We start from the raw sequence: 24,408 nt of genomic DNA on the forward strand, positions 1-24,408 counted from the left end.
AAGTGCCGGCACCTGTGCTCATTGTGATTTTGACCTCCACTGTGACTTCAAAATACCAACATCCACCACCCAATGTGATGCAATAGTCTACAATCCCACACTACCATCTAGTGGTCAAATATGATAGTTTTTACATACCAAACTAAACTTAAAGCAATATAAAACAATCACCACTAGCTTTTTGGATCATTGGCTGTCACAGCTGGTTCACCACCCGAAACACCAGTGTTTCAGCCGTTGGGCTTTTTCTTCTGAAAATGCCTGATTTGAGTTTTTTTTTTGTCAGATTGCTTAGTTTTTCACTTCTTGCAACTGCACTTAAATTTTACCCAAGCTTTTAAAAACTAACATGGAAAGATGCTTCTTTAATAAATCTGTGAACAAATAAAATTTTTTGAATGATTTTATTTTCAAGAATGAAGCATAAATGACCCGTGTTTGATTTGATTATCAAATATTCGAGTACAGTAACATGTTAACAATTTTGACTACATTCTAAATGTCTATAACATCAAATCAAAACAGAATATGTAGTTATTGATAAGACATTTTTTTAGACATATTTTCCGAAACACCCAGTTATAGACGACTAAATGTGATCCTATCCAGGCATCTTGCGCTTAAGGAGATTAATGAAATGTTTTGACCACTAGCTTTCATTGTAACATGAACAACAAATGATTTGCAATCACAAATGATGAATTAAGATCTAATGATCAGTAAAATTCTGATAGTGTAATTGCTTTCAAAGATACATTTTTGCTGCAGCAGTACAGAGCTCTACCCACCCACCATGGAAACTGATTCAGCATCAACATTTGCTTCTGTTTTCCTTGCGTCTTTTTTTATTGTTCACTTTATACGGATTGCAAAATGACAACAAAGTGGAAAAGGGCAACACTACAGACAACCCGATTTCTGGCTGAAGACTAAACTGCTCTCTACTGTCTTGACTGACACTCTTGTAGCAGCTTGTCCACCGACACCTCTGCATTTCTGTAAAAAAACTTCAAATGACCACACTCATTATCATCACTGATCCAGTCTTTCAGTGTGATTTTAACATTAGTGTCAGAGTAGTGGAAAGTCAGGAGAACTTTGTCAGCTAAACGTTGGCAGTCAAATGTTGGCGCTGACTGTGAGCGTAAGTACAAAATGTCTGCAGCTTTGTCTTTTGCACAGTTATCGATGGTGACTGAACCCTGCTGGAAAGCCAGCATGTAAATGTCATTTCCATCACCCCCGACCAGGTAATCACCACCGGTGGACACCAAGAGGTCATTGCCGTCCGAGCCTTTGAGTAGAGAACTTTCGTAACCAGCCACCAAGACATCAGAATAGATGGTGCCAATGACTGTCTCAATGTCCTTTAATACGTCCCCCTCAGCATCAGCATAAAGGCCTTGTCCAATCAGCAGGTTAACATAAACCCCTTTACCGGTGTCATGATCCCCTCGGTAGAGAACAGTGTCTCTGCCGGGACCGCCGTCCACCAGATCGGCCCCTGGTCCAGGAATGAAGACGTCCTGGCCAGAGTTTCCCATCATAGTGTCATTTCCATCCCCGCCATAAAGAGTATCGTCTCCCAAGTCACCAATCAGGATGTCGGCTCCATTCCCACCTATCAGTGTGTCATCTCCTTCACCTCCTTCCAAGGCGTCATCCTTCGACCCACCAATCAGAGCATTGTCCTGATCATTGCCGAGTATGTCATTGGACTGGGTGAAACAGCCTTGCACTGTGTGGACCTTTGACAGATTTTTCTGAGAGCTGAAGTCCAAACGGCAGTCAACCTGCAGCTGTTTGAGAGTCACTTTGAAAGCCTCAGTTTCGAGGAAAGATACATTTTCAGTTAAGTTTAGTGATATCAATTTAAAACTCACTCCGTCAGAGCTCTGAAATTCCAGGTGCTGATGTTTGTGACCATTATTGTAGTTGAGCAGACTAAATTCTAATTGTTCCCCATTTGTTGTGATCGTCACATTCAGATCTGCTGTTGCTGAGTCAAGTGCGACTTGGCTGCCATCAAGATAGTCCATGTCAATGACCACAGTATCAATATTCTGATCTTCTGCAAAGTTATCAATCAATATGCTGTTTCCATATCCATGTTTGATTATGTAAGTGTCTTTTCCTTCACCTCCAAACATCAGTGCACCTCCGGTGTAAGGATCCAGCAAGTTGTCTTTGCTGTTCCCAACCATGATGTCGAAACCTGAGGAACCATACATTTCTTTCACTGAATCAGCATTATTCATCATCATCACTTTGCCTTGACGGCCACAGAAGACTCTTTCCTCTGAGTTTTGTCTTGTATATCTGAAACACCCATCACGTCCAGAAGAAGTCAACTGGTCCTCTTCACTTACTGACCGTTTCTGCAGCGATGTTTGAAGAGTATGAAGTTGTTCAGGTTCCTGGTTTCTATAATCAACAGCTATGGGGAAGATTACAGACTCGGCACAGCCGATGTTGTTGGGCATCAGTCCAGCTGTTGTTCCATCACTGGTCTTGATCTGCAGGTGCTGATAATTCTTTGACTCAAACCAGTTCTGTAAAATAACATCTTTTCTTCCACGTACCCAAATTATGATGCTTTGTCCTTCACAAGTAGTTGTCACATGCTCATATTTTTCTTTCAGGAAGAGAATATCCAAAGCTAGATCAGGTGATGTATTGTTGATGGTTTTTACTCCCTGGCCTGGTGTGATAATATACCAGTCCTCTCCCCCTCTACCCTCAATGAAATCGTTTCCTGCCCCTGGGACAATGACGTTATGTTGTTTATTCCCTCTGATATCATCGTCAGAGTTTGAACCGTGAACCTCCGTTACACTATGAAAAGCCTCATCCTTTTCCAGGTCCACCACCAGAGCCGATTTGGACTTGCTGTAGTCAATGCTACGACTTTTTATGCACTTAGTGAAAGGGTCACTCAGCAGGCAGTCAGTCTTGTTGTCTGAGATTGTAAAAGTGATCAGATCCTTGGTGACAACAAGCAAATGTCTGTATGCTGGTGATCTGAACCAGTTAGTTATCTTCACATTGATGGTTGCATTTTCTTGGAAGGCATCAAGAAAAACATGGTCATCTTCTACCCTGACGTTAAAAGTGTGAAGATTTGCCTCTATTATGGCCAGGTCTATTTTAGAGTCTATGGACTCATTGTTAATCCATACTATAGACTTTTCCCTTTGTCTTCTGTCTGTCACCATGTATATGTCTTCTCCTTCACCACCCATCAAATAGTCAAAAAATCCGCCCCCTCCATCTATCAGATTGTTCTCTCTGTTACCAATTAGCTTGTCAAAGGATGGAGACCCCACAATGTTTATAACTTTACTTAAAAGTGGCTGTGATGTGTCCACAATTCCACCATGTGTCTGGAACATTTTGTTAATTCCTCTGGCCACCAGCTGAACAGAGGAAATCACAGTGGAAGAAATCTCAAACAAGACTCCGTCTCCTGACATCATGTTCATGTGACGATACAGATCCCCTAAAAACCATCCCTCTATGGTAACAGAATGACTTCCCTCATACATTAACACGACATTATCTCCAGATTTAGACACGGAAATGTGACTGTAATCAGCACTAAAATGAAGAATATCTAGTGCTTTGGAGGGATCGTAGTTGTTAATGATAGTTTTCCCCCCATTTTTAGGAATGATGTACGTGTCTTTCCCACCAGAGCCTTGAACATAACTTCTCTGAGGACCCAGGAAGAATATGTCATCACCTGGTTCACCGTAAAGCCTGTAATAGTAATTTAACATGACTTCAATCATCTGTTGCTCTGCTTTCTGCATTGCAAAGAAACGATTAGAATCTCTGTTTCCTTTGTATACACCATATCTGGAATTTTCCAAGGCTTTATGACCTGAAACTACACTCACAGAGCCAGCTGGTATGACCAAGAGTATTTTCTTCTGTAGTTTTGTGTACTCTAATTCATGTGACTCTCCAAGGCCAAGAATAATATCGTTGCTTCCTTGTGTATCAATAGGCCAACAACTGTTCCGCATACTTTCGTCATTAGATACAAAATAGTCCATGCAGAGCTCAGACTCACCCTGGTCTGCAAGGCAGAAGTGAATACCTCCTCCGTTCCAAGAAGAGCCACCACTGCTAAAGTCAATGGCACTTGATCCGTTCTGTTCCTTTGTAATATTGTAATATTCGTGAAAGTCTGATATCTGTGCAACATATCTATGTCCCTCCTGAATTTCATCATAACGCCAATTGTAAAAGAAGCTTTCTATATGAATTGCAAAATGCAAAGCCGCTTTAACGATGCCAGAGGAAACAGCCCGCAGTGTCTCCAGAACTCCAGCATCTTTTGGGATGTTGCGTAGTTCATTCTGTATGCCCATATAAAAATCATCGATGACCAACCGGACTGCTGATAGAGCCAGTATTATTGGTGCCACTTCAGGCTGAACAATTGCAACTAAATCCAAAGGAATCATACCAGCATCCAGGGCAGCATCAATGTATCCCAGGGCGTCACCTCTCCTCAAATCTTGTTCCAAATTGTATACCCCAAATCCAACCCCTACTATTGGAATAACTGTCATAGTGCCCTTTATCGCAGGGTTTGTCATGATTGCTGTTGCAGCTCTGGCCATCCTTTGCTCTGAGGACAGAGTTTGCCTTGCAATCACAGATGTGGTCATAGTTGTCACTCCATGAGCCGTCTGCAGAGATCCCACCACGCCGTCTTTGATGTCACCCTGTTCAAAAGCACGAACAGCTCCTTTCATCCCCAGCATGAGGCCCAGTGTCCCAACGGCAGTCCCAGTGTGCTCCACGTACTTGTTGACTTGATGGGAGGACGACGAACTGTGAAGCTCCATGTCCTGAACTGCTGTGTCAATGCTCTCCACCAACCTTTCATTGTAACTTTGACTCTCTTGAGGTAACTGCACCCTGAACTCTACAGGATCAGGTTCAGCACCCTCAAACAGGCGACATATGAACTGTCCGTTTTCAATTTTGGCGCTGTCCTCCTGGACGGTCAACCCTGCCAGATTTTCACCATATTTAGCCTTTAGTTGACTGTGAACTTGTTCAGATGACAATACTCTTACCCTGGAGAAATACGATTCAAATTTGAAAGAATTTTCCAACTCTACGGCAGATTTTATGTCTTGAGTTGTTACATCACCGTCATCATAGCCTCCTAATGTGCCAGATGTAGAAGGTCTCATGCTTTCCTTTGATTTGAAAGCTTCATATGTGTTGGTTTCTTGATCTGAATTACTTTCGGTTATCTTGTACGTTTCTGCGATTTTCGATATCTGTGGCCAAATATCTTTTTCATTTTGAACCCAGGATTGGTACTGTTTTACCTCTTTTGTTATGACTCTTTTAAGTTCCTTCATTAATTCTTCTTTAGTCTTACGTTTTACTGCATTTTCTAATTTGCTTGAACCTTCAGGCGTTGCTGAGCCAGTAAATCCACGCCTGCTTGGGTCAATCCAAGTAAGTCCCCTTGCCATTGAATGGTCTTCAAAAAGAAAACCCAGTCCTTTTTCTTGGATGTTGCTGTCTGGGCTGTCGACCATATCCAGGGCCATCAGAACCAGAGGAAAAGTCCTAAAATTTCTGGCAGATTCAGATATAACTGATGCAGTGAAATATGTGGTGTACCAGGCCTCAGTAGATAGCGGTACAGAAGTTGTGTGTTCTCCAAGAAAAATGCCTTTCACATATTCAGCATAGCTTTCTTTTGGGTTATTTATGTTTTTATTTTCAAGAATTTCTTTTCGCATGTCTGGGTATTTTTCTTTGCCAATCTGTTCACTGATGCAGTCCTTAACTTCGTTAATTTTGTTCTCATTTCCTATTTGGTTGTTGTCAAGCTTTTTTCCAACTGGGTAGACATACAGATTTATTGGATTAACAAAAAATATCCAGTCTTTGACCATCAGGTATGTGGGTACATTTTCTCCGGTCTTTGCATAGTGACGAATAACATTTCTGACATCTTTTCCTGACTTAATCACATAACAGTTTCTAATAATATATTGAAGATCTCTTTTAGTTGTTAGTTTTTCTGTCTTCCATATCCGTTCATTTTCATCAAATGTTTTTTTGGTTAAATAATACTCTTTCAAATTCAAGTTTCTCATGTGGATTTTTTCCGGAGGGGGGAGCTCAGGTTGAAAGAGTGCCCAAGATAGAGCTTCAAGTTCATCACAAGCTTTACGTGTTTGGTCAGGACTGTCAAACTTATCAAATATATTCTGGTTAATAAATGTCTTTGGCTCCGATGGCCAGCTGTCCTTGTAGACCTTAAAACGACTTTTTGGATCTTGTGGCTTCAGAAGGTTTCTTTCAGAGGGAAAAATTGCCTCTCCTTTACTGGCAGGCTCCTCTCTAAGAGGTACATATCCCTTCCTGTCACGATTTGCCACCACTTTCTTGCTGTCATCTTTGCCTCGCCATCGTAGGCCTTCTGGAGAGATCTCTTGAGTGATTTTCTCTCCTGTGTGCCTGACCTGGACCACAGTGTCCCTGAGGTGCAGCTCTGTCTTGATGCTGGCAGTGTCATGGAGCTCTTTCAGCAGGGCTTCGATGAACGCTTTATCTGATCCGACTTCACGGGCCACCACACTTGTTGTTCTGATTTCATCAGAAACTCTGAAGGTGTGTTGAACGATTTTGGCAACTTCTTGTGCTGTGTGCCCAGACAGTGTCATCTCTCCTGAGTTATCTCTCTTGCCAGTGCCTACCAGCACCAGTGTGCTTTCTTCGGTCAGAGGCACGGCGTTACCGTAGATCAGTTTTGGTCTTTGGTTATTATCGAGGATGTAGACAGAGGTAGTTGTTGGATGTCTATCATAAAGATAAGTAGCAGCTTCTCTTATTACAGCATTATCTTCCATAATGAGTATCTGCTGGTGGTCATACTGTATGGTATCATCAACAGTGCTTTGTGATTGGTAGCTAGAAACTGTTTCGAGTTCAGTCATGGCCAGGTAAGTCTGGTCATTCTCCTGTTTTGTTTCTAAGACTGCTTTGATGCCACGGACCATAAAAACTCGAATGAAGCTGTATTGGAAGTCTTTGGTCATGTTTCCATCAAAAGAGTACACTGGCACATCCTTTAGTGATGGTTTCAACATCAACTCTGCAAGTGATGAGCCATTAAGGCCAGACATGGTTTGTCCATCTTCAGAGACACTTCCAAATATTTTCACCACAGTGTGCTGATCTGCCTCTGGTACACAGGAGACATTGTACAGGCATTTTTTGCTGACTATTTCTGAGTAATAAGGATCAATGCTGTATTCCTGTTGGACTGTTTCATTTGTTGAACTTTCTTCATCAGTCATGACCAGAAGTTTCTGGCTGTAGCTGCGTGAGATCTCTGATGCATGTATTAATATGTCTTGTATCTTCTGTTCATCAATAGCTGCCAAGAAGCTGTTGAAATCCTGTTAATTGAAAACCCATAAAAACACAGCAGATGGCCCGGTCAAAATCAGGGCAAGTTAAAGTTACAGATATTGATATGGATGACTTGTCATGTCATGTCATGTTTACATTGGAAGGCATGAACATTGATGTAGAGATAATCCCATATAGCTTTCTTATGGTCTTCCTTACATCAACATATAATATAGTTGTTTTTTTATTAAACACTGATTTAGTATTCTAGTAAAATTTAGTTCAGTCCTTCTGAAGTCACTAACATTGACCAACCTTTTCCCTTTGAATGACAGAAGCTGGGAAATTGTCAGTCCCCCGGAGATCATCCAGTAAACTCATAAGGTTTTTGTCGATATCCTCCCTATAAAAGAAGATTACCTGTTTATATCATAAAGTGAAACATAACAGTTTTACAAATTCAGTAAATCCTGTTAACGACCTTATAAAAACTTGGCCATCTCCTCTGGAACATGTCAGTATAACAGAAGAGGGTAATTGATCATTTAAACACATTAATAATCAGCAAATTGTCACTTTTGTCAAGCTGAAAAAGTATGACGTGATGTATTTTGAAATGTTTGTCAGTTTTTTGTTGATTGATCAGTCGCTGAGTCATTGCATCTCAGACATCCCATCGATCACAGTTTAAGCGTTTTCACGAACCTGAAGATTAACTGCCTTTTACAGTTTGAAGCACGTGCAATAATCTGAAGAGTTAGGCCCACCCTCTCAGTGGTTTCAGTGAGATGTTGAGGTTGACACCAGAGTTTTAATATTTGTATTCTTACCAGAACTAGTGCGAAGACTTTCTTACCTTCGAGTGGATCTGCTAACTCTGACCTCATGGATGGATGTGTCCCTACGATAAAATACAGTCATTGTTACCTTTTCAGACACAAATATGATTTTCTACTTTCACTGAATTTATTTTTTTTCACCAACATCAGTTCCCATCATTAACATCGAATATGCTGTCTTTTAAGTTTTATTCATTTAAATGTCATTTTTTGTCATGATGCCACTATGTTTTTAGATGGGGGAAAAAATAATTATTTTCAATATACTATATCTTAAGTGTTTGAGTGTAGCTGCTGACAGTCTGGGATCTGTCAGTGTGTGAGTGTAGCTGCTGACAGTCTGGGATATGTCAGTGTGTGAGTGTAGCTGCTGACAGTCTGGGATATGTCAGTGTGTGAGTGTAGCTGCTGACAGTCTGGGATATGTCAGTGATCAGCAGCTACATTGACTGTGACAGGTCACCTAGTGGAAATAGCATGTATTTCCTCCATATGCCAAATATGGTCAAAATGACCTCATCAGGTGGAAAATAGTCAAAATGACAAATTCAGAGTCAAAAGCCCAGAATGACACCCAGAAATAATACAAGTCCTGTTTTTCTGCTCTGATGGCTGTGGGATCAAAAATGTCAGTTTGAATGGGTTTCAATGGAGCATTTTTGGACCTGAACAGTCTGAATGTAACTATTTAGTTTCCACAGTGTATTTTAGACTTATTGTAGGAGCTGAGCTGCAAATTCACTGATTACACTCAGATACACAATCTGGACTACATTTAGGACACATGCATCAACACACACACACTGTTATCAAAAAAATGAAGAATGAAAAAGGGTGTAAACTGCAGATATGCACATTATATATGTGCCCATAACTGCTGAAAAGGAGACAAACATTGATAAAGTCACCTTTTGTCTGATTGGTCATTGAGCCTTTCGTGGTGCATGTGTTCAGACAGTCCTCTGAGGCGGTGCAGAGCAGCGATGTCAGGGCTGAGCTCCTCCCACTCGTCATCTCTCACCTCTGAGAAACAAATTTGACATTTTATCATCCACAGGATCCATAGTTAGTGCTGCTTATGCTCGTGCTCACTGACTTTTTTAAACACCAGTTTGGCTTCTCTGTTTTGATTCCGCACAAGTTGTGTTGTCTCCTAATCGGAGGTGTGACATCACCTTCGCCTGAATTCATGAATTTTAGGATTTCAAAATGTTAAATCATTTCTCACCAAAGTGATGAGTGAGGGTGACGAGGCTGAAGAGGATCAGAGGCGTCAGTGTCCGACCCGCCATCACCCTGCAAAATATCACAGACACACAGTAACAGAAAACATGAGCGACCATGGAATTAGTATTGCATAGAGCCTTTTTATTTATTACTTCAGCCTTCAAAAAAGAAGGTTTTGGTGCTGTTTTAGCGACCCGAAAAGTAAGATTTCCCCGTGATTGTGAGCGCCACGTGAGGGAGAGGATGAGATATGCCACAGTGAAAAAAAATAGTTAAAAAGTTACGGTACAATTACAGGTATTCATTTGTCATATGTCTTAACCCTTTATCGGGCACTGTGACCACACAGTTGACATTTTTTGTCATCAAATTGTTTTTTTCTTTCTTCTTTCAATTTTCTTTGCTTATTTTTTGAAGGTACTTTTATTTTCAGATTCTCTATATATATTACCCATCATATGTTTTATACCAATAATTTTAATAGATTCATTTTGATTTGTATCTTTTTTTGTTTATATATTTTTTTATTGACTTCAATTCTATTTTTTAATTTATTAAATTGATTGATTTTTTCTGCCCTACTGTTTAAACTGATCTTGTAATGGATTCATTATTGTTTGTATTTATTTTTGTTTATTTTCTATATTTTATTTGTTTATTTTCTGAAGTTACTTTTATCTTCAGATTTTTATTATATAACAATTGCATTTTTGTTTTTTGACCATACATCTTATACGGATATATTTTTTTCTAGATTTGTTTTTATTTGTATCGGTTTGTTTTTGTTTATTTATTTTAATGGTTATTGCATGAAATTACTTTTATTTTCAGATTTGTGTTATATTATACTCACTTTTTACAATGCATTACACTGGGAAAATGTTTTTTTTTCTTGAAACATTTTTTAAAAACATTTTTTTCTTAACATATTCTACAGTCTATTATATTGTATTATTTTTTTTTACAAATGCATTTCATAGTGTGACTGTTAAAGGGTTGAGTGATGTTCAAATGTAATTTAGTCCAATGAAAACACCCCTCACACCTTGAATTTAATTAAGCATTAGTTCTGCCTGAAATATCTAATTAAAAACCACAGCAGAATGTAAAAATATCCCATAAAACAGTAAAACAGTTTGTAAAACAGTAAAACCTCTCACCTGCCATCACACAGCAGCATTTAAGTTTGGTTGTTGTTATTTACTTACCCAAAAATTCCTTTGCTGTAAACAGCCGCTGCAGTTTAGATGGTACCAAGAAACACTGCAGTTTCTGTGCAGTTTAGAAGCTCCGTCCCTGTGTCCTGATTTAAATACAGTGGTGTCCCTCTTTAGGAACAGCTGTCTGCTTTGAGATTTTGCTGCTTAATATTTAACTTGTGTTAATCCCTCTGATATCTTTTTGTCATTTGGAGGTGATATTTACAAAAAAAAATGGGCACTGTGCCACTTCAGAGGGCATGCCATCCCCTTCTGTTTGCAAAAAGAAAACTGCCGTCCCTCATGTCCTGACTCAAACGGCTTCCTCTTTGGACTCAGACCTTTATTCGATAAATTATTGAGAATTATTAACTGAGGGAGCATTTCTGGCACATCATATGCAGCATTCGTTTAGCAGACCACAAGGTCGCAGGCCGGTTGAATGCTTTAAATCATGCCATATTATGCTGCTCAGCCAATCATATCTGTGCACTCTGATGAGCTGGACAGACTCTTACTTATTAACAGCCTACGAGACAAAGCGCAGAGCATCTTCAGAGCCAATGCACCCACTCAAATTCAAAAGGAGGGTTCTTAAAATTAAATATATTTGAAACAGTAAATTTGTCACATTGAATCATACAAGGTACACCTCCAGTGAACTGGCACCCAACCAAAAAACAAGTTAGACATTGGACAGAGCGGGTTGGTGGCGTGGGGGGTGTTGACCCATATTGCCTGCTGGGAATTCCTCCCAATGTAAATAAAGCTTTTACTCTATAGCTAACTGGAAGTATCTTGGACCCAGTTATGCTGTTTCCTGTAAACCTTCGCTGCCACAGAGACGTTGCCACAAGGTCGCTATGAACTCCCCCCTTTACGCTGCCCCTGCATTTTTCGGGCCGAACCAAACAAAAGCGATGTCTTGGCGTAAGTGCATGGTGCAGATCAGACTGCACACGCACAAAACGAAGAACCCCGCAAGACAATAACAGAAAAACAGAATTTAGACTCTTTTCAAGACAAGAAACAAGAAAGCATGCGGTTATTTTCCGCTTTGTTAAAACCCGATAAACCTTAAAAAAAAAATAACGGATCAGATGGAATAGTTGAAGGATCACTTAATACACAGACGTATCGGTAAATTCAAGTATTCTCTATCATTAATAACATAATAAATAAAATAGTAAGTCAGCAAGTAAATTATTAAATAAATGAATAAAGTGAACAGTGCAGTGTGTAAGCAGTAACATCCTAAAATCTTATAAAATGAGAAACATTTATTAAAGTGCCCCAAGAATATAAGTTCAAATAAGTATTGTTTAAACAGTAAAGCTTCATGGTTCCCACATAGACCTGTTATTGTTCTGTTGTTGTTTATTTTGCAAATACAGCATTATACCACTTTTACTGTAATGACCTGACTTGGTTACTTTTTCTTAATGTAGTTTTGGTCAGTTCACGCATGTGCTGTACATCTTGCTGAGACACAGGGTTCAGGTACTCAGTGAAAGTGTAAGTAAATAACTGGTGTGTGGTAGGTCAAAAAAAAAAGGGACAGGAAAAATTTCCATCAGCCAAAATTGTTCTTAAAGCTACAGGTACTGGAGATGGTACTGACCAGTTTAGTGGCAAACTGGTTTAATTAAGAGCCTCATTTGTTGTATTGCTTTTTAAAACTTGACTGTATTTTCTGAAGTGTATAAATACTTCAGAAAATACAAACACATTAACCAAAAAACACACTAAATGTAAAATAAATTAGAATCTTTAATATTAGTCTTTACTTCATATGTATACATACACGATATGTTTGTTAGGCTCCATGTTGTAGTTTTCCTTGGCTAACTTTCAGTCTTTTAAATCATCTTTACAGCTTTAAAGCAAATGAGTCTGGACTCGCAGTTTAGACACACAAGAGAGACACGTGGGGAGTGAAAATTAAAGTCCCTCACTGACTCAACTTGTTCTGTCTTTATGGCTCTGGTTGAACCCGTGTTTTCAGGTCTGACGACAATCCGATCAATCACTACAAGGGGAGGACAGATTATTGAACCGGTCGATTATTGGGACCGATATTTGGCATTTTGCCGAATATATGTATGTATGTATGTATGGTATGTTATTTTAATGATTGCCATTAAAATGAATAAAAAAGTGCAAAGAAAGTGTCAGCATGGGAGAAACGTCTACCTTGTAAAACCTCATGGAGCTGTTTATTATTTATTTATTTTTATTGAAATTTTCACCTGACTATCAAAAAAAAAAAAAAAAAAAAAGGTGCTGAGTACTTCCTATATATGATGTTGAATGTTTCAGTTTTGCTTATACATTTGCTAAAGACATTCAAACAAAGTTTTGTGTTGGAGTTTGTTGTACTCCAAATTCTCAAAATTGACAAATTATGTATTTTTTCTTTCTTTTTTTTCTTTTTTTTTTTTTACTGAAAATACATATCGGTTTCACATACTGGGTATTAGACTTTTTCAAAAATAATAATTGGTATTGGTGTTGGCCCAGAAAAACCAATATCGATTGACCCCTAATCACTAAACCACCACGTATCATTTATTTAAGCCTTTGGACTTTTTCAATGGAAAATGTATTGAGCAATTTTTCATCAAACCTCTGGAGTTTTTCTGTTCCTGCAAGAATACCTTTACCATATCCAAATACTTAAGAGTTAGTGAGTAAAGGATGGTCTTTTTTTCAAAATAAATCTTTCAACACATGTAGATGTTCACGATTTTATTTCCAAGAATAAAGCATGAAGCATCCATTTGATTTGATACGACTGTGAAACATTTGAATAATCAGAAGTGTCTTAAACACTGATATCAAACCAAATCTGTAGTTTTTAACAAGACTAGATTACTAAATGTTATCCAATTCAGACACCATGCTCTAGAGAAGACAACAAGGCTTTCAGTGTGATGAACCATTAGCTCTCAACTAAACCATAAACAACCAGCCTTTGCAAATTGTAAATAATTTTGATGATGGAACTAATTTTGTATCAATATTTGTTTGTCTGATCCTGCGTCTTTTGTTTTTGTGCAGAACAGATTTTCTGCATGTTTGTAACAAAAAAACTGAACGGGGACAAGACTAACGCAGATAACCCGATTTCTGGCTGAAGACTAAACTGCTCTCTACTGTCTTGACTGACACTCTTGTAGCAGCTCGTCCACCGACACCTCTGCATTTCTGTAAAAAAACTTCAAATGACCACACTCATTATCATCACTGATCCAGCCTTTCAGTGTGATTTTAACATTAGTGTCAGAGTAGTGGAAAGTCAGGAGAACTTTGTCAGCTAAACGTTGGCAGTCAAATGTTGGCGCTGACTGTGAGCGTAAGTACAAAATGTCTGCAGCTTTGTCTTTTGCACAGTTATCGATGGTGACTGAACCCTGCTGGAAAGCCAGCATGTAAATGTCATTTCCATCACCCCCGACCAGGTAATCACCACCGGTGGACACCAAGAGGTCATTGCCGTCCGAGCCTTTGAGTAGAGAACTTTCGTAACCAGCCACCAAGACATCAGAATAGATGGTGCCAATGACTGTCTCAATGTCCTTTAATACGTCCCCCTCAGCATCAGCATAAAGGCCTTGTCCAATCAGCAGGTTAACATAAACCCCTTTACCGGTGTCATGATTCCCTCGGTAGAGAACAGTGTCTCTGCCGGGACCGCCGTCCACCAGATCGGCCCCTGGTCCAGGAATGAAGACGTCCTGGCCAGAGTTTCCCATCATAGTGTCATTTCCATCCCCGCCATAAAGAGTATCGTCTCCCAAGTCACCAATCAGGATGTCGGCTCCATTCCCACCTATCAGTGTGTCGTCTCCTTCACCTCCTTCCAAGGCGTCATCCTTCGACCCACCAATCAGAGCATTGTCCTGATCATTGCCGAGTATGTCATTGGACTGGGTGAGACAACCTTGCACTGTGTGGACCTTTGACAGATTTTTCTGAGAGCTGAAGTCCAAACGGCAGTCAACCTGCAGCTGTTTGAGAGTCACTTTGAAAGCTTCAGTTTTAAAGGAAGGGACATTTTCAGTTGAGTTTAGTGATATCAGTTTAAAACTCACTCCGTCGGAGCTCTGAAATTCCAGGTGCTGATGTTTGTGACCATTATTGTAGTTGAGCAGACTAAATTTTAATTGTTTTCTATTTGTTGTGATCGTCACATTCAGATCTGCTGTTGCTGATTTGAGTGCAACATGGCTGCCATCAAAAAAATCCATGTCAATGACCACAGTATCAATATTCTGATCTTCTGCAAAGTTATCAATCAATATGTTGTTTCCGTATCCATGTTTGATTATGTAAGTGTCTTTTCCTTCACCTCCAAACATCAGTGCACCTCCGGTGTAAGGATCCAGCAAGTTGTCTTTGCTGTTCCCGACCATGATGTCGAAACCTGAGGAACCATACATTTCTTTCACTGAATCAGCATTATTCATCATCATCACTTTGCCTTGACGGCCACAGAAGACTCTTTCCTCTGAGTTTTGTCTTGTATATCTGAAACACCCATCACGTCCAGAAGAAGTCAACTGGTCCTCTTCACTTACTGACCGTTTCTGCAGCGATGTTTGAAGAGTATGAAGTTGTTCAGGTTCCTGGTTTCTATAATCAACAGCTATGGGGAAGATTACAGACTCGGCACAGCTGATGTTGTTGGGCATCAGTCCAGCTGTTGTTCCATCACTGGTCTTGATCTGCAGGTGCTGATAATTCTTTGACTCAAACCAGTTCTGTAAAATAACATCTTTTCTTCCACGTACCCAAATTATGATGCTTTGTCCTTCACAAGTAGTTGTCACATGCTCATATTTTTCTTTCAGGAAGAGAATATCCAAAGCTAGATCAGGTGATTTATTGTTGATGGTTTTTACTCCCTGGCCTGGTGTGATAATATACCAGTCCTCTCCCCCTCTACCCTCAATGAAATCGTTTCCTGCCCCTGGGACAATGACGTTATGTTGTTTATTCCCTCTGATATCATCGTCAAAGTTTGAACCGTGAACCTCCGTTACACTATGAAAAGCCTCATCCTTTTCCAGGTCCACCACCAGAGCCGATTTGGACCTTCTGTAGTCAGTGCTACGACTTTTTATGCACTTAGTGAAAGGGTCACTCAGCAGGCAGTCAGTCTTGTTGTCTGAGATTGTAAAAGTGATCAGATCCTTGGTGACAACAAGCAAATGTCTGTATGCTGGTGATCTGAACCAGTTAGTTATCTTCACATTGATGGTTGCATTTTCTTGGAAGGCATCAAGAAAAACATGGTCATCTTCTACCCTGACGTTAAAAGTGTGAAGATTTGCCTCTATTATGGCCAGGTCTATTTTAGAGTCTATGGACTCATTGTTAATCCATACTATAGACTTTTCCTTTGTCTTCTGTCTGTCACCATGTATATGTCTTCTCCTTCACCACCCATCAAATAGTCAAAAAATCCGCCCCCTCCATCTATCAGATTGTTCTCTCTGTTACCAATTAGCTTGTCAAAGGATGGAGACCCCACAATGTTTATAACTTTACTTAAAAGTGGCTGTGATGTGTCCACAATTCCACCATGTGTCTGGAACATTTTGTTAATTCCTCTGGCCACCAGCTGAACAGAGGAAATCACAGTGGAAGAAATCTCAAACAAGACTCCGTCTCCTGACATCATGTTCATGTGACGATACAGATCCCCTAAAAACCATCCCTCTATGGTAACAGAATGACTTCCCTCATACATTAACACGACATTATCTCCAGATTTAGACACGGAAATGTGACTGTAATCAGCACTAAAATGAAGAATATCTAGTGCTTTGGAGGGATCGTAGTTGTTAATGATAGTTTTCCCCCCATTTTTAGGAATGATGTACGTGTCTTTCCCACCAGAGCCTTGAACATAACTTCTCTGAGGACCCAGGAAGAATATGTCATCACCTGGTTCACCGTAAAGCCTGTAATAGTAATTTAACATGACTTCAATCATCTGTTGCTCTGCTTTCTGCATTGCAAAGAAACGATTAGAATCTCTGTTTCCTTTGTATACACCATATCTGGAATTTTCCAAGGCTTTATGACCTGAAACTACACTCACAGAGCCAGCTGGTATGACCAAGAGTATTTTCTTCTGTAGTTTTGTGTACTCTAATTCATGTGACTCTCCAAGGCCAAGAATAATATCGTTGCTTCCTTGTGTATCAATAGGCCAACAACTGTTCCGCATACTTTCGTCATTAGATACAAAATAGTCCATGCAGAGCTCAGACTCACCCTGGTCTGCAAGGCAGAAGTGAATACCTCCTCCGTTCCAAGAAGAGCCACCACTGCTAAAGTCAATGGCACTTGATCCGTCCTGTTCCTTTGTAATTTTGTAATATTCGTGAAAGTCTGATATCTGTGCAACATATCTATGTCCCTCCTGAATTTCATCATAACGCCAATTGTAAAAGAAGCTTGCTACATGAATTGCAAAATGCAAAGCCGCTTTAACGATGCCAGAGGAAACAGCCCGCAGTTTCTCCAGAACTCCAGCGTCTTTTGGGATGTTGCGTAGTTCATTCTGTATGCCCATATAAAAATCATCGATGACCAACCGGACTGCTGATAGAGCCAGTATTATTGGTGCCACTTCAGGCTGAACAATTGCAACTAAATCCAAAGGAATCATACCAGCATCCAGGGCAGCATCAATGTATCCCAGGGCGTCACCTCTCCTCAAATCTTGTTCCAAATTGTATACCCCAAATCCAACCCCTACTATTGGAATAACTGTCATAGTGCCCTTTATCGCAGGGTTTGTCATGATTGCTGTTGCAGCTCTGGCCATCCTTTGCTCTGAGGACAGAGTTTGCCTTGCAATCACAGATGTGGTCATAGTTGTCACTCCATGAGCCGTCTGCAGAGATCCCACCACGCCGTCTTTGATGTCACCCTGTTCAAAAGCACGAACAGCTCCTTTCATCCCCAGCATGAGGCCCAGTGTCCCAACGGCAGTCCCAGTGTGCTCCACGTACTTGTTGACTTGATGGGAGGACGACGAACTGTGAAGCTCCATGTCCTGAACTGCTGTGTCAATGCTCTCCACCAACCTTTCATTGTAACTTTGACTCTCTTGAGGTAACTGCACCCTGAACTCTACAGGATCAGGTTCAGCACCCTCAAACAGGCGACATATGAACTGTCCGTTTTCAATTTTGGCGCTGTCCTCCTGGACGGTCAACCCTGCCAGATTTTCACCATATTTAGCCTTTAGTTGACTGTGAACTTGTTCAGATGACAATACTCTTACCCTGGAGAAATACGATTCAAATTTGAAAGAATTTTCCAACTCTACGGCAGATTTTATGTCTTGAGTTGTTACATCACCGTCATCATAGCCTCCTAATGTGCCAGATGTAGAAGGTCTCATGCTTTCCCTTGATTTGAAAGCTTCATATTTGTTGGTTTCTTGATCTGAATTACTTTCAGTTATCTTGTATGTTTCTGCGATTTTCGATATCTGGGGCCAAATATTTTCATCATTTTGAACCCAGGATTGAAACAGGTTTACCTCATTTGTTATGACTTCTTTTAGATCTCCCATTAATTGTTGTTTTTTCCTAGGTCTTTTTTTGTTTTCTAATTTGCTTGAACCTTCAGGCGTTGCTGAGCCAGTAAATCCACGCCTGCTTGGGTCAATCCAAGTAAGTCTTCTTGCCATTGAATGGTCTTCAAAAAGAAAACCCAGTCCTTTTTCTTGGATGTTGCTGTCTGGGCTGTCGACCATATCCAGGGCCATCAGAACTAGAGGAAAAGTCCTAAAATTTCTGGCAGATTCAGATATAACTGATGCAGTGAAATATGTGGTGTACCAGGCCTCAGTAGATAGCGGTACAGAAATTCTGTGATCTTTAAGAAAAATTCCTTTCACATATTCAGCATAGCTTTCTTTTGGGTTATTTATATTTGTTTTTTCTAGAATTTGTTTTCGCATGTCTGGGTACTTTTCTTTGCCAATCTGTTCACTGATGCAGTCCTTAACTTCATTAATTTTGTTCTCATTTCCTATTTGATTGCTGTCAAGTTTTTTTCCAACAGGAAAGACATACAGATTTAATGGATCAACAAAAAATATCCAGTCTTTGACCATCAGGTATGTGGGTACATCTTCTCCGGTCTTTGCATAGTGACGAATAACATTTCTGACATCTTTTCCTGACCTAATCACATAACAGTTTCTAATAATATATTGAAGATCTCTCTTAGTTGTTAGTTTTTCTGTCTTCCATATCCGTTCATTTTCATCAAATGTTTTTTTGGTTAAATAATACTCTTCCAAATTCAAGTTTCTCATGTTGATTTTTTCCGGAGGGGGGAGCTCAGGTTGAAAGAGTGCCCAAGATAGAGCTTCAAGTTCATCACAAGCTTTACGTGTTTGGTCAGGACTGTCAAACTTATCAAATATATTCTGGTTAATAAATGTCTTTGGCTCCGATGGCCAGCTGTCCTTGTAGACCTTAAAACGACTTTTTGGATCTCGTGGCCTCAGAAGGTTTCTTTCAGAGGGAAAAATTGCCTCTCCTTTACTGGCAGGCTCCTCTCTAAGAGGTACATATCCCTTCCTGTCACGATTTGCCACCATTTTCTTGCTGTCATCTTTGCCTCGCCATCGTAGGCCTTCTGGAGAGATCTCTTGAGTGATTTTCTCTCCTGTGTGCCTGACCTGGACCACAGTGTCCCTGAGGTGCAGCTCTGTCTTGATGCTGGCAGTGTCATGGAGCTCCCTCAGCAGGGCTTCGATGAACGCTTTATCTGATCCGACTTCACGTGCCACCACACTTGTTGTTCTGATTTCATCAGAAACTCTGAAGGTGTGTTGAACGATTTTGGCAACTTCTTGTGCTGTGTGCCCAGACAGTGTCATCTCTCCTGAGTTATCTCTCTTGCCAGTGCCTACCAGCACCAGTGTGCTTTCTTCGGTCAGAGGCACGGCGTTACCGTAGATCAGTTTTGGTCTTTGGTTATTATTGAGGATGTAGACAGAGGTAGTTGTTGGATGTCTATCATAAAGATAAGTAGCAGCTTCTCTTATTACAGCATCATCTTCCATAATGAGTATCTGCTGGTGGTCATACTGTATGGTATGATCAACAGTGCTTTTTGATTGGCTAGAAACTGGTTTGAATTCAGTCATGGCCAGGTAAGTCTGGTCATTCTCCTGTTTTGTTTCTAAGACTGCTTTGATGCCACGGACCATAAAAACTCGAATGAAGCTGTATTGGAAGTCTTTGGTCATGTTTCCATCAAGAGAGTACACTGGCACATCCTTTAGTGATGGTTTCAACATCAACTCTGCAAGTGATGAGCCAGAAAGGCCAGACATGGTTTGTCCATCTTCAGAGACACTTCCAAATATTTTCACCACAGTGTGCTGATCTGCCTCTGGTACACAGGAGACATTGTACAGGCATTCTTTGCTGACTATTTCTGAGTAATAAGGATCAATGCTGTATTCCTGTTGGACTCTTTCATTTGTTGAACTTTCTTCATCAGTCATGACCAGAAGTTTCTGGCTGTAGCTGCGCGAGATCTCTGATGCACTAAAGAGCAAATCTTGTACCTTCTGTTCATCAATATCTGCCAAGAAGCTGTCGAAATACTGTAAATTAAAATAACATATAAAAACATGTCAGATTACATGGTGTAAATTGGTCAAAGACAGTCCCGTATAGTTGTCTTGAACTAATCTTTACAAAATTAGGATAAAATTGTTTGTTCCATAGTAACACTTTTCTTTTGGTGGTTAGGGTTAGGTAAGGGTCTTGTCACACCAAACTGGTGGTTGGCTGTCCATCAAGTTAAGGCCGTCAGTGATAATCTGCTTTAGTTTCTCCAGTGTGTCCCAAACTGTTGGCACTACCTGGCCCTTGTCTTGTTTTTTGCTGATTCAGCATGTTGAATTGGCATCGGACACAGCAGAGCCCATAAGCATAAGAAATCACTTTGGCAGTTGAGCTCAGTTTAGCTGGTAAGGAGACTTATTTGCTCTCACAGGTGCACAACATTCATCGAGTTGGTTATTGGCTGTAGTCTTTGCGGTGTGTTCAAGTGCAACTTTTTGACTGAAACACAATTGAGGCGGCGCTGTCAGAATTTGTCTCCACCAGTTTTTTTAAGTCAGTTTGGTGTGTCTGGGCTTTAGGATATCTCTCTCTCTATAACTCTTTTGATGACTAGTATGATTAATTAAACATTGATTTAGGGTTCCAGTAAAATTTAGTTCAGTTATTCCAAACTCACTCCTGCTTTCTAATTCATTTTAAAATTTACCAACCTGTTTCCTTTGAATGACAGAAGATGTGAAATTGTCATATTCCTGAGTACCATCAAGAAAACGCATTGTTTTTTTTTCTAGATCCTCCCTGTAAAAGAAGATAAATTCAATTTAATTTATAAAGCCCATTATCATAAATGACAATTTGCCTCAGAAGGTTTTTTTTTAACAGCATACAACATCTGTCTATCCTCAGACCCTCACAGCAGATCAGGGGAAAACTTCCCCATATAAATCCTGGAGCTGGAGCAACAACCTCTTCCAGGTTGGACAACTACTACTCTTACTTGATACAGCGAGAGGGTCTTTAAAAATAAAAGTGCCATAGGTTCTGCTTTGATTTACTTAACAACACTTAATTTAACATTACTATAACTGCTTAATTTAACTTCATACTTAAACATTATAACAGTATTTTTTTTTTTACTTTATTGTAACCAGAGTTTATGTAACTTCATTTTATGGCAGTAGCTACTTTATTTGAAACTGTAGCAGTTGGCTTTCGTTTAAAGGATATATATGTGTGTGTATATATGTAATATTGTGATATTAATTTAATGCCTTATTGCCCAGCCCTAATACAGAGTAAATACTTTCTTACCTGCTGGATCTTTTAACTCTGGCCAAATGGATAGATGTGTTCCTAAAATAAAACACAGTCATTGTCAACTTTCAGCTCACATGGCTGGACTGGTGGCTGCAGCACAACAGGGTGGGTAATAACTAGGGGTCAACAGATTATTGGACTGGCTGATTATTGGGGCCAATATTTGGCATTTTGCTGAATAAAACTTCAGGGAGCAACTTTGAAAACAGTAAATAAATAAAATTTGTTTAAATTTTAAGTTGATTTATCAACTTTTAAGTTGATATAAAAAGTTGCTGTGAACTTGCTGTTTTTGATGTGGAGTTTGTTATATTCCTAAATTCTAAATATTGAGAGAAAGATTTTGGGTGTTACTGTAAATGCACATTGGTTCCAAATATTGGTTATCGGTCTCATTAAGTAATAATATTCAGTAGGGTAGGGCCCTGATAAAACAATGTCGGTCGACCCCTAGTGATAACATCAATATCCAGAATTTAAATTGACTGAAAAACAAAGCATTTATCTATGTAGACTTCACAGCCATGGTAGAATCGCACAAAATCAAGGGAAAGTAACCACTAAATTAAGGGAAAATGACGTAAGAAGCACAGTCCCAGCAGGGCTACCGGATCGGCCGGCAGGATGCTTTGTTTCTGGAAAACTCCCGGTGTGATGTAGTGCCGCTTGCGTTGAGGATGGAGCAAAACGGCACCACAGACCGAGTGTTATTGACACGCTGCTGGTAAAATTACATTGTTATCATACGGTTTTACTGGAATATTACACGTTTGTTACCAGCCAGCTGCTATTGTGTCGAACGGACAAGTTCGCATTACGTCACCCTCCATTTGGAGCGTTAATTAGTCCGGTCCGGTAGTTTTAGATCTTATTCCTCTTGTGAAATTGCGTCCTTTTTCTCTGTTTACTCTTGTCATGTAAAATCAAAAGTATTTGCGTCTGCAGGGACAGGACAGTTAGACGTGAGGACTTGCAGGACTTGAAGTACTTCTTCAGTGCAGGTCCATGCACGACCAGATTGTGGTGGTTGGTTCTTGGTTGCTGTTATTTGAAATGTTCATTTAACAACAGAACAAATCAAACAAAATTTAGTTTTTTTTTTTACCCCACTGATAGTTTGAAGCGGTGCACAGTGAGGTTTAGTTTGGAATCATAATATTCTCTCTAACTGGGAATGTTGGCAGACATAGAAGATGTAGGCCTACTGAAAAAGTAAAATATTTAATAGCACACAGCAGAATTTGAAATCAGAGTCCTGCAGTCAGGAGAGGTTGGCCGATTATCAGCACAATGTGCTTAAATTTACCTGAAGTTTGTTTAAGATGGAGCTTTTCATTCTTAAATAATAATGCATCATATGTTTATTACACTCCAACATACCATGATCAAATTAAACAGTGCAACCAAATCAAAAATAAATGCATAAATAACGGTTCATTAACAATAATCGAGGTAAAATGTTCAGTTAATCTTGATATTGATTTGACGTCGCATCGGTCAGCCTCACTGCCTGCCATCCTCAATCACAGTGGAGAGAAGTGGTCATAAAAGAAAGAGGTTCATAAGCAGAAATAACATTCAAGCCAAAAGACAGGTAGCAACTTTACAACTTCAATTCTGTTTTCTGTAGTTGTTTAGTCTATTAAATGTGTGAAAGAATGAAGTATATGCATATTAAAAATGTGCTCATAACTGCTGAAAAGGAGACAAACGTTGATAAAGTCACCTTTCGTCTGATGGGTCATTGAGCCTTTCATGGTGCATGTGTTCGGACAGTCCTCTGAGGCGGTGCAGAGCAGCGATGTCAGGGCTGAGCTCCTCCCACTCGTCATCTCTCACCTCTGAGAAAATAAAGTTTACATTAGACTTGATTTCAGAAGTGCAAAATAAAGCGAAAAATATAAAAAATGAACAGCAGTATTTAATGTCCAAGGAGGAGTAGGAGGAAGTAAAAACTTACAAAATCCAGTCCCGTTTTTAAATTTTATCAAAAAGCTTTATATCAAACATAAATATACCCTCTTTCCCTATTATATACCCTAATCTCCTAAAGTCCAAGAATCTTCCTAAAACCTTGCTAATATCCTAAAATCCAAGAAATCTCCTAAAACTCTTAGAAACATCTTTAAAATCCTAGAAATGCCCTAAAATCCTAGAAGTGTCCTAAAATCTAAGAAATAGCCTTAAACTCTCAGAAACATCCTCATAGCCTAGAAATGTCTTAAAATTCGAAAAATCTTCTAAAATCTGAGAAACTTCCTAAATCCTAGAAATGCCCTTAAATCCGAGAACGCACCTAAAATTCTTAGAAATGTCCTCTAAACCCAGAAATGTCCTAAAATCCAAGAAACTTCGAACCTCTAAAACCCTTTCCCTAAGAGATGTATCATCATCATCATCACCTGAAATTACGATCTTGAGGTTTTCAAAATGTAAAATAATTTCTCACCAAAGTGTTGAGTGAGGGCGACGAGGCTGAAGAGGATCAGAAGCCTCGGTGTCCTCCGGTTCTTCATCCGACCCGCCATCACCCTGCAAAATATCACAAACACCGTGACAGAAAACGTGGCCCATTTTCATTTTACGCACCATCTCAAAGATTCTCGAGAATCTAGTTTACAACAGATTTTTGAGCTTATTTGATGAGAATGAAATATTATATAATCATTAATATGGTTTCAGGAAATCCCGGTCCACCATAGGAATTTTCATAGACATTCATTTGACATGTAGGCCACTGTATTCTGTCACAACTGAAGCATTTGTGTGTGGATGATCAGGAGCTGATGTGTTGCTTACGTCGAACACAGA

The 24,408-nt window shown here is 39.7% G+C and overlaps 3 protein-coding genes across 3 annotated transcripts in view; 1 reads left to right on the forward strand and 2 right to left on the reverse strand.

Moving 5' to 3' along the window:
- Nucleotides 1-24,408, forward strand: part of LOC148189656 (uncharacterized) — a 32,663-nt gene that overhangs the window by 5,511 nt on the left and 2,744 nt on the right. The gene's annotated exons all lie outside the window — the stretch shown is intronic.
- LOC121966458 (uncharacterized) lies at nt 386-24,140 on the reverse strand. Its single transcript, XM_088076209.1, is given in 5 exon segments — nt 386-7,445; nt 7,714-7,801; nt 8,255-8,299; nt 23,324-23,438; nt 24,047-24,140. Coding segments are annotated over 5 exon segments (6,843 nt in total). The 5' UTR covers nt 24,126-24,140; the 3' UTR covers nt 386-929.
- On the reverse strand, nt 13,397-20,266 carry LOC148189657 (uncharacterized). The gene is given in 2 exon segments (XM_088076210.1): nt 13,397-16,074; nt 16,077-20,266. Coding segments are annotated over 2 exon segments (6,408 nt in total). The 5' UTR covers nt 20,214-20,266; the 3' UTR covers nt 13,397-13,803.

This window comes from Plectropomus leopardus, chromosome 4, assembly GCF_026936395.1.
Source record: "Plectropomus leopardus strain MGB_pleo_1.0 chromosome 4, ASM2693639v1, whole genome shotgun sequence".
Lineage (NCBI taxonomy): Eukaryota > Metazoa > Chordata > Actinopteri > Perciformes > Serranidae > Plectropomus > Plectropomus leopardus.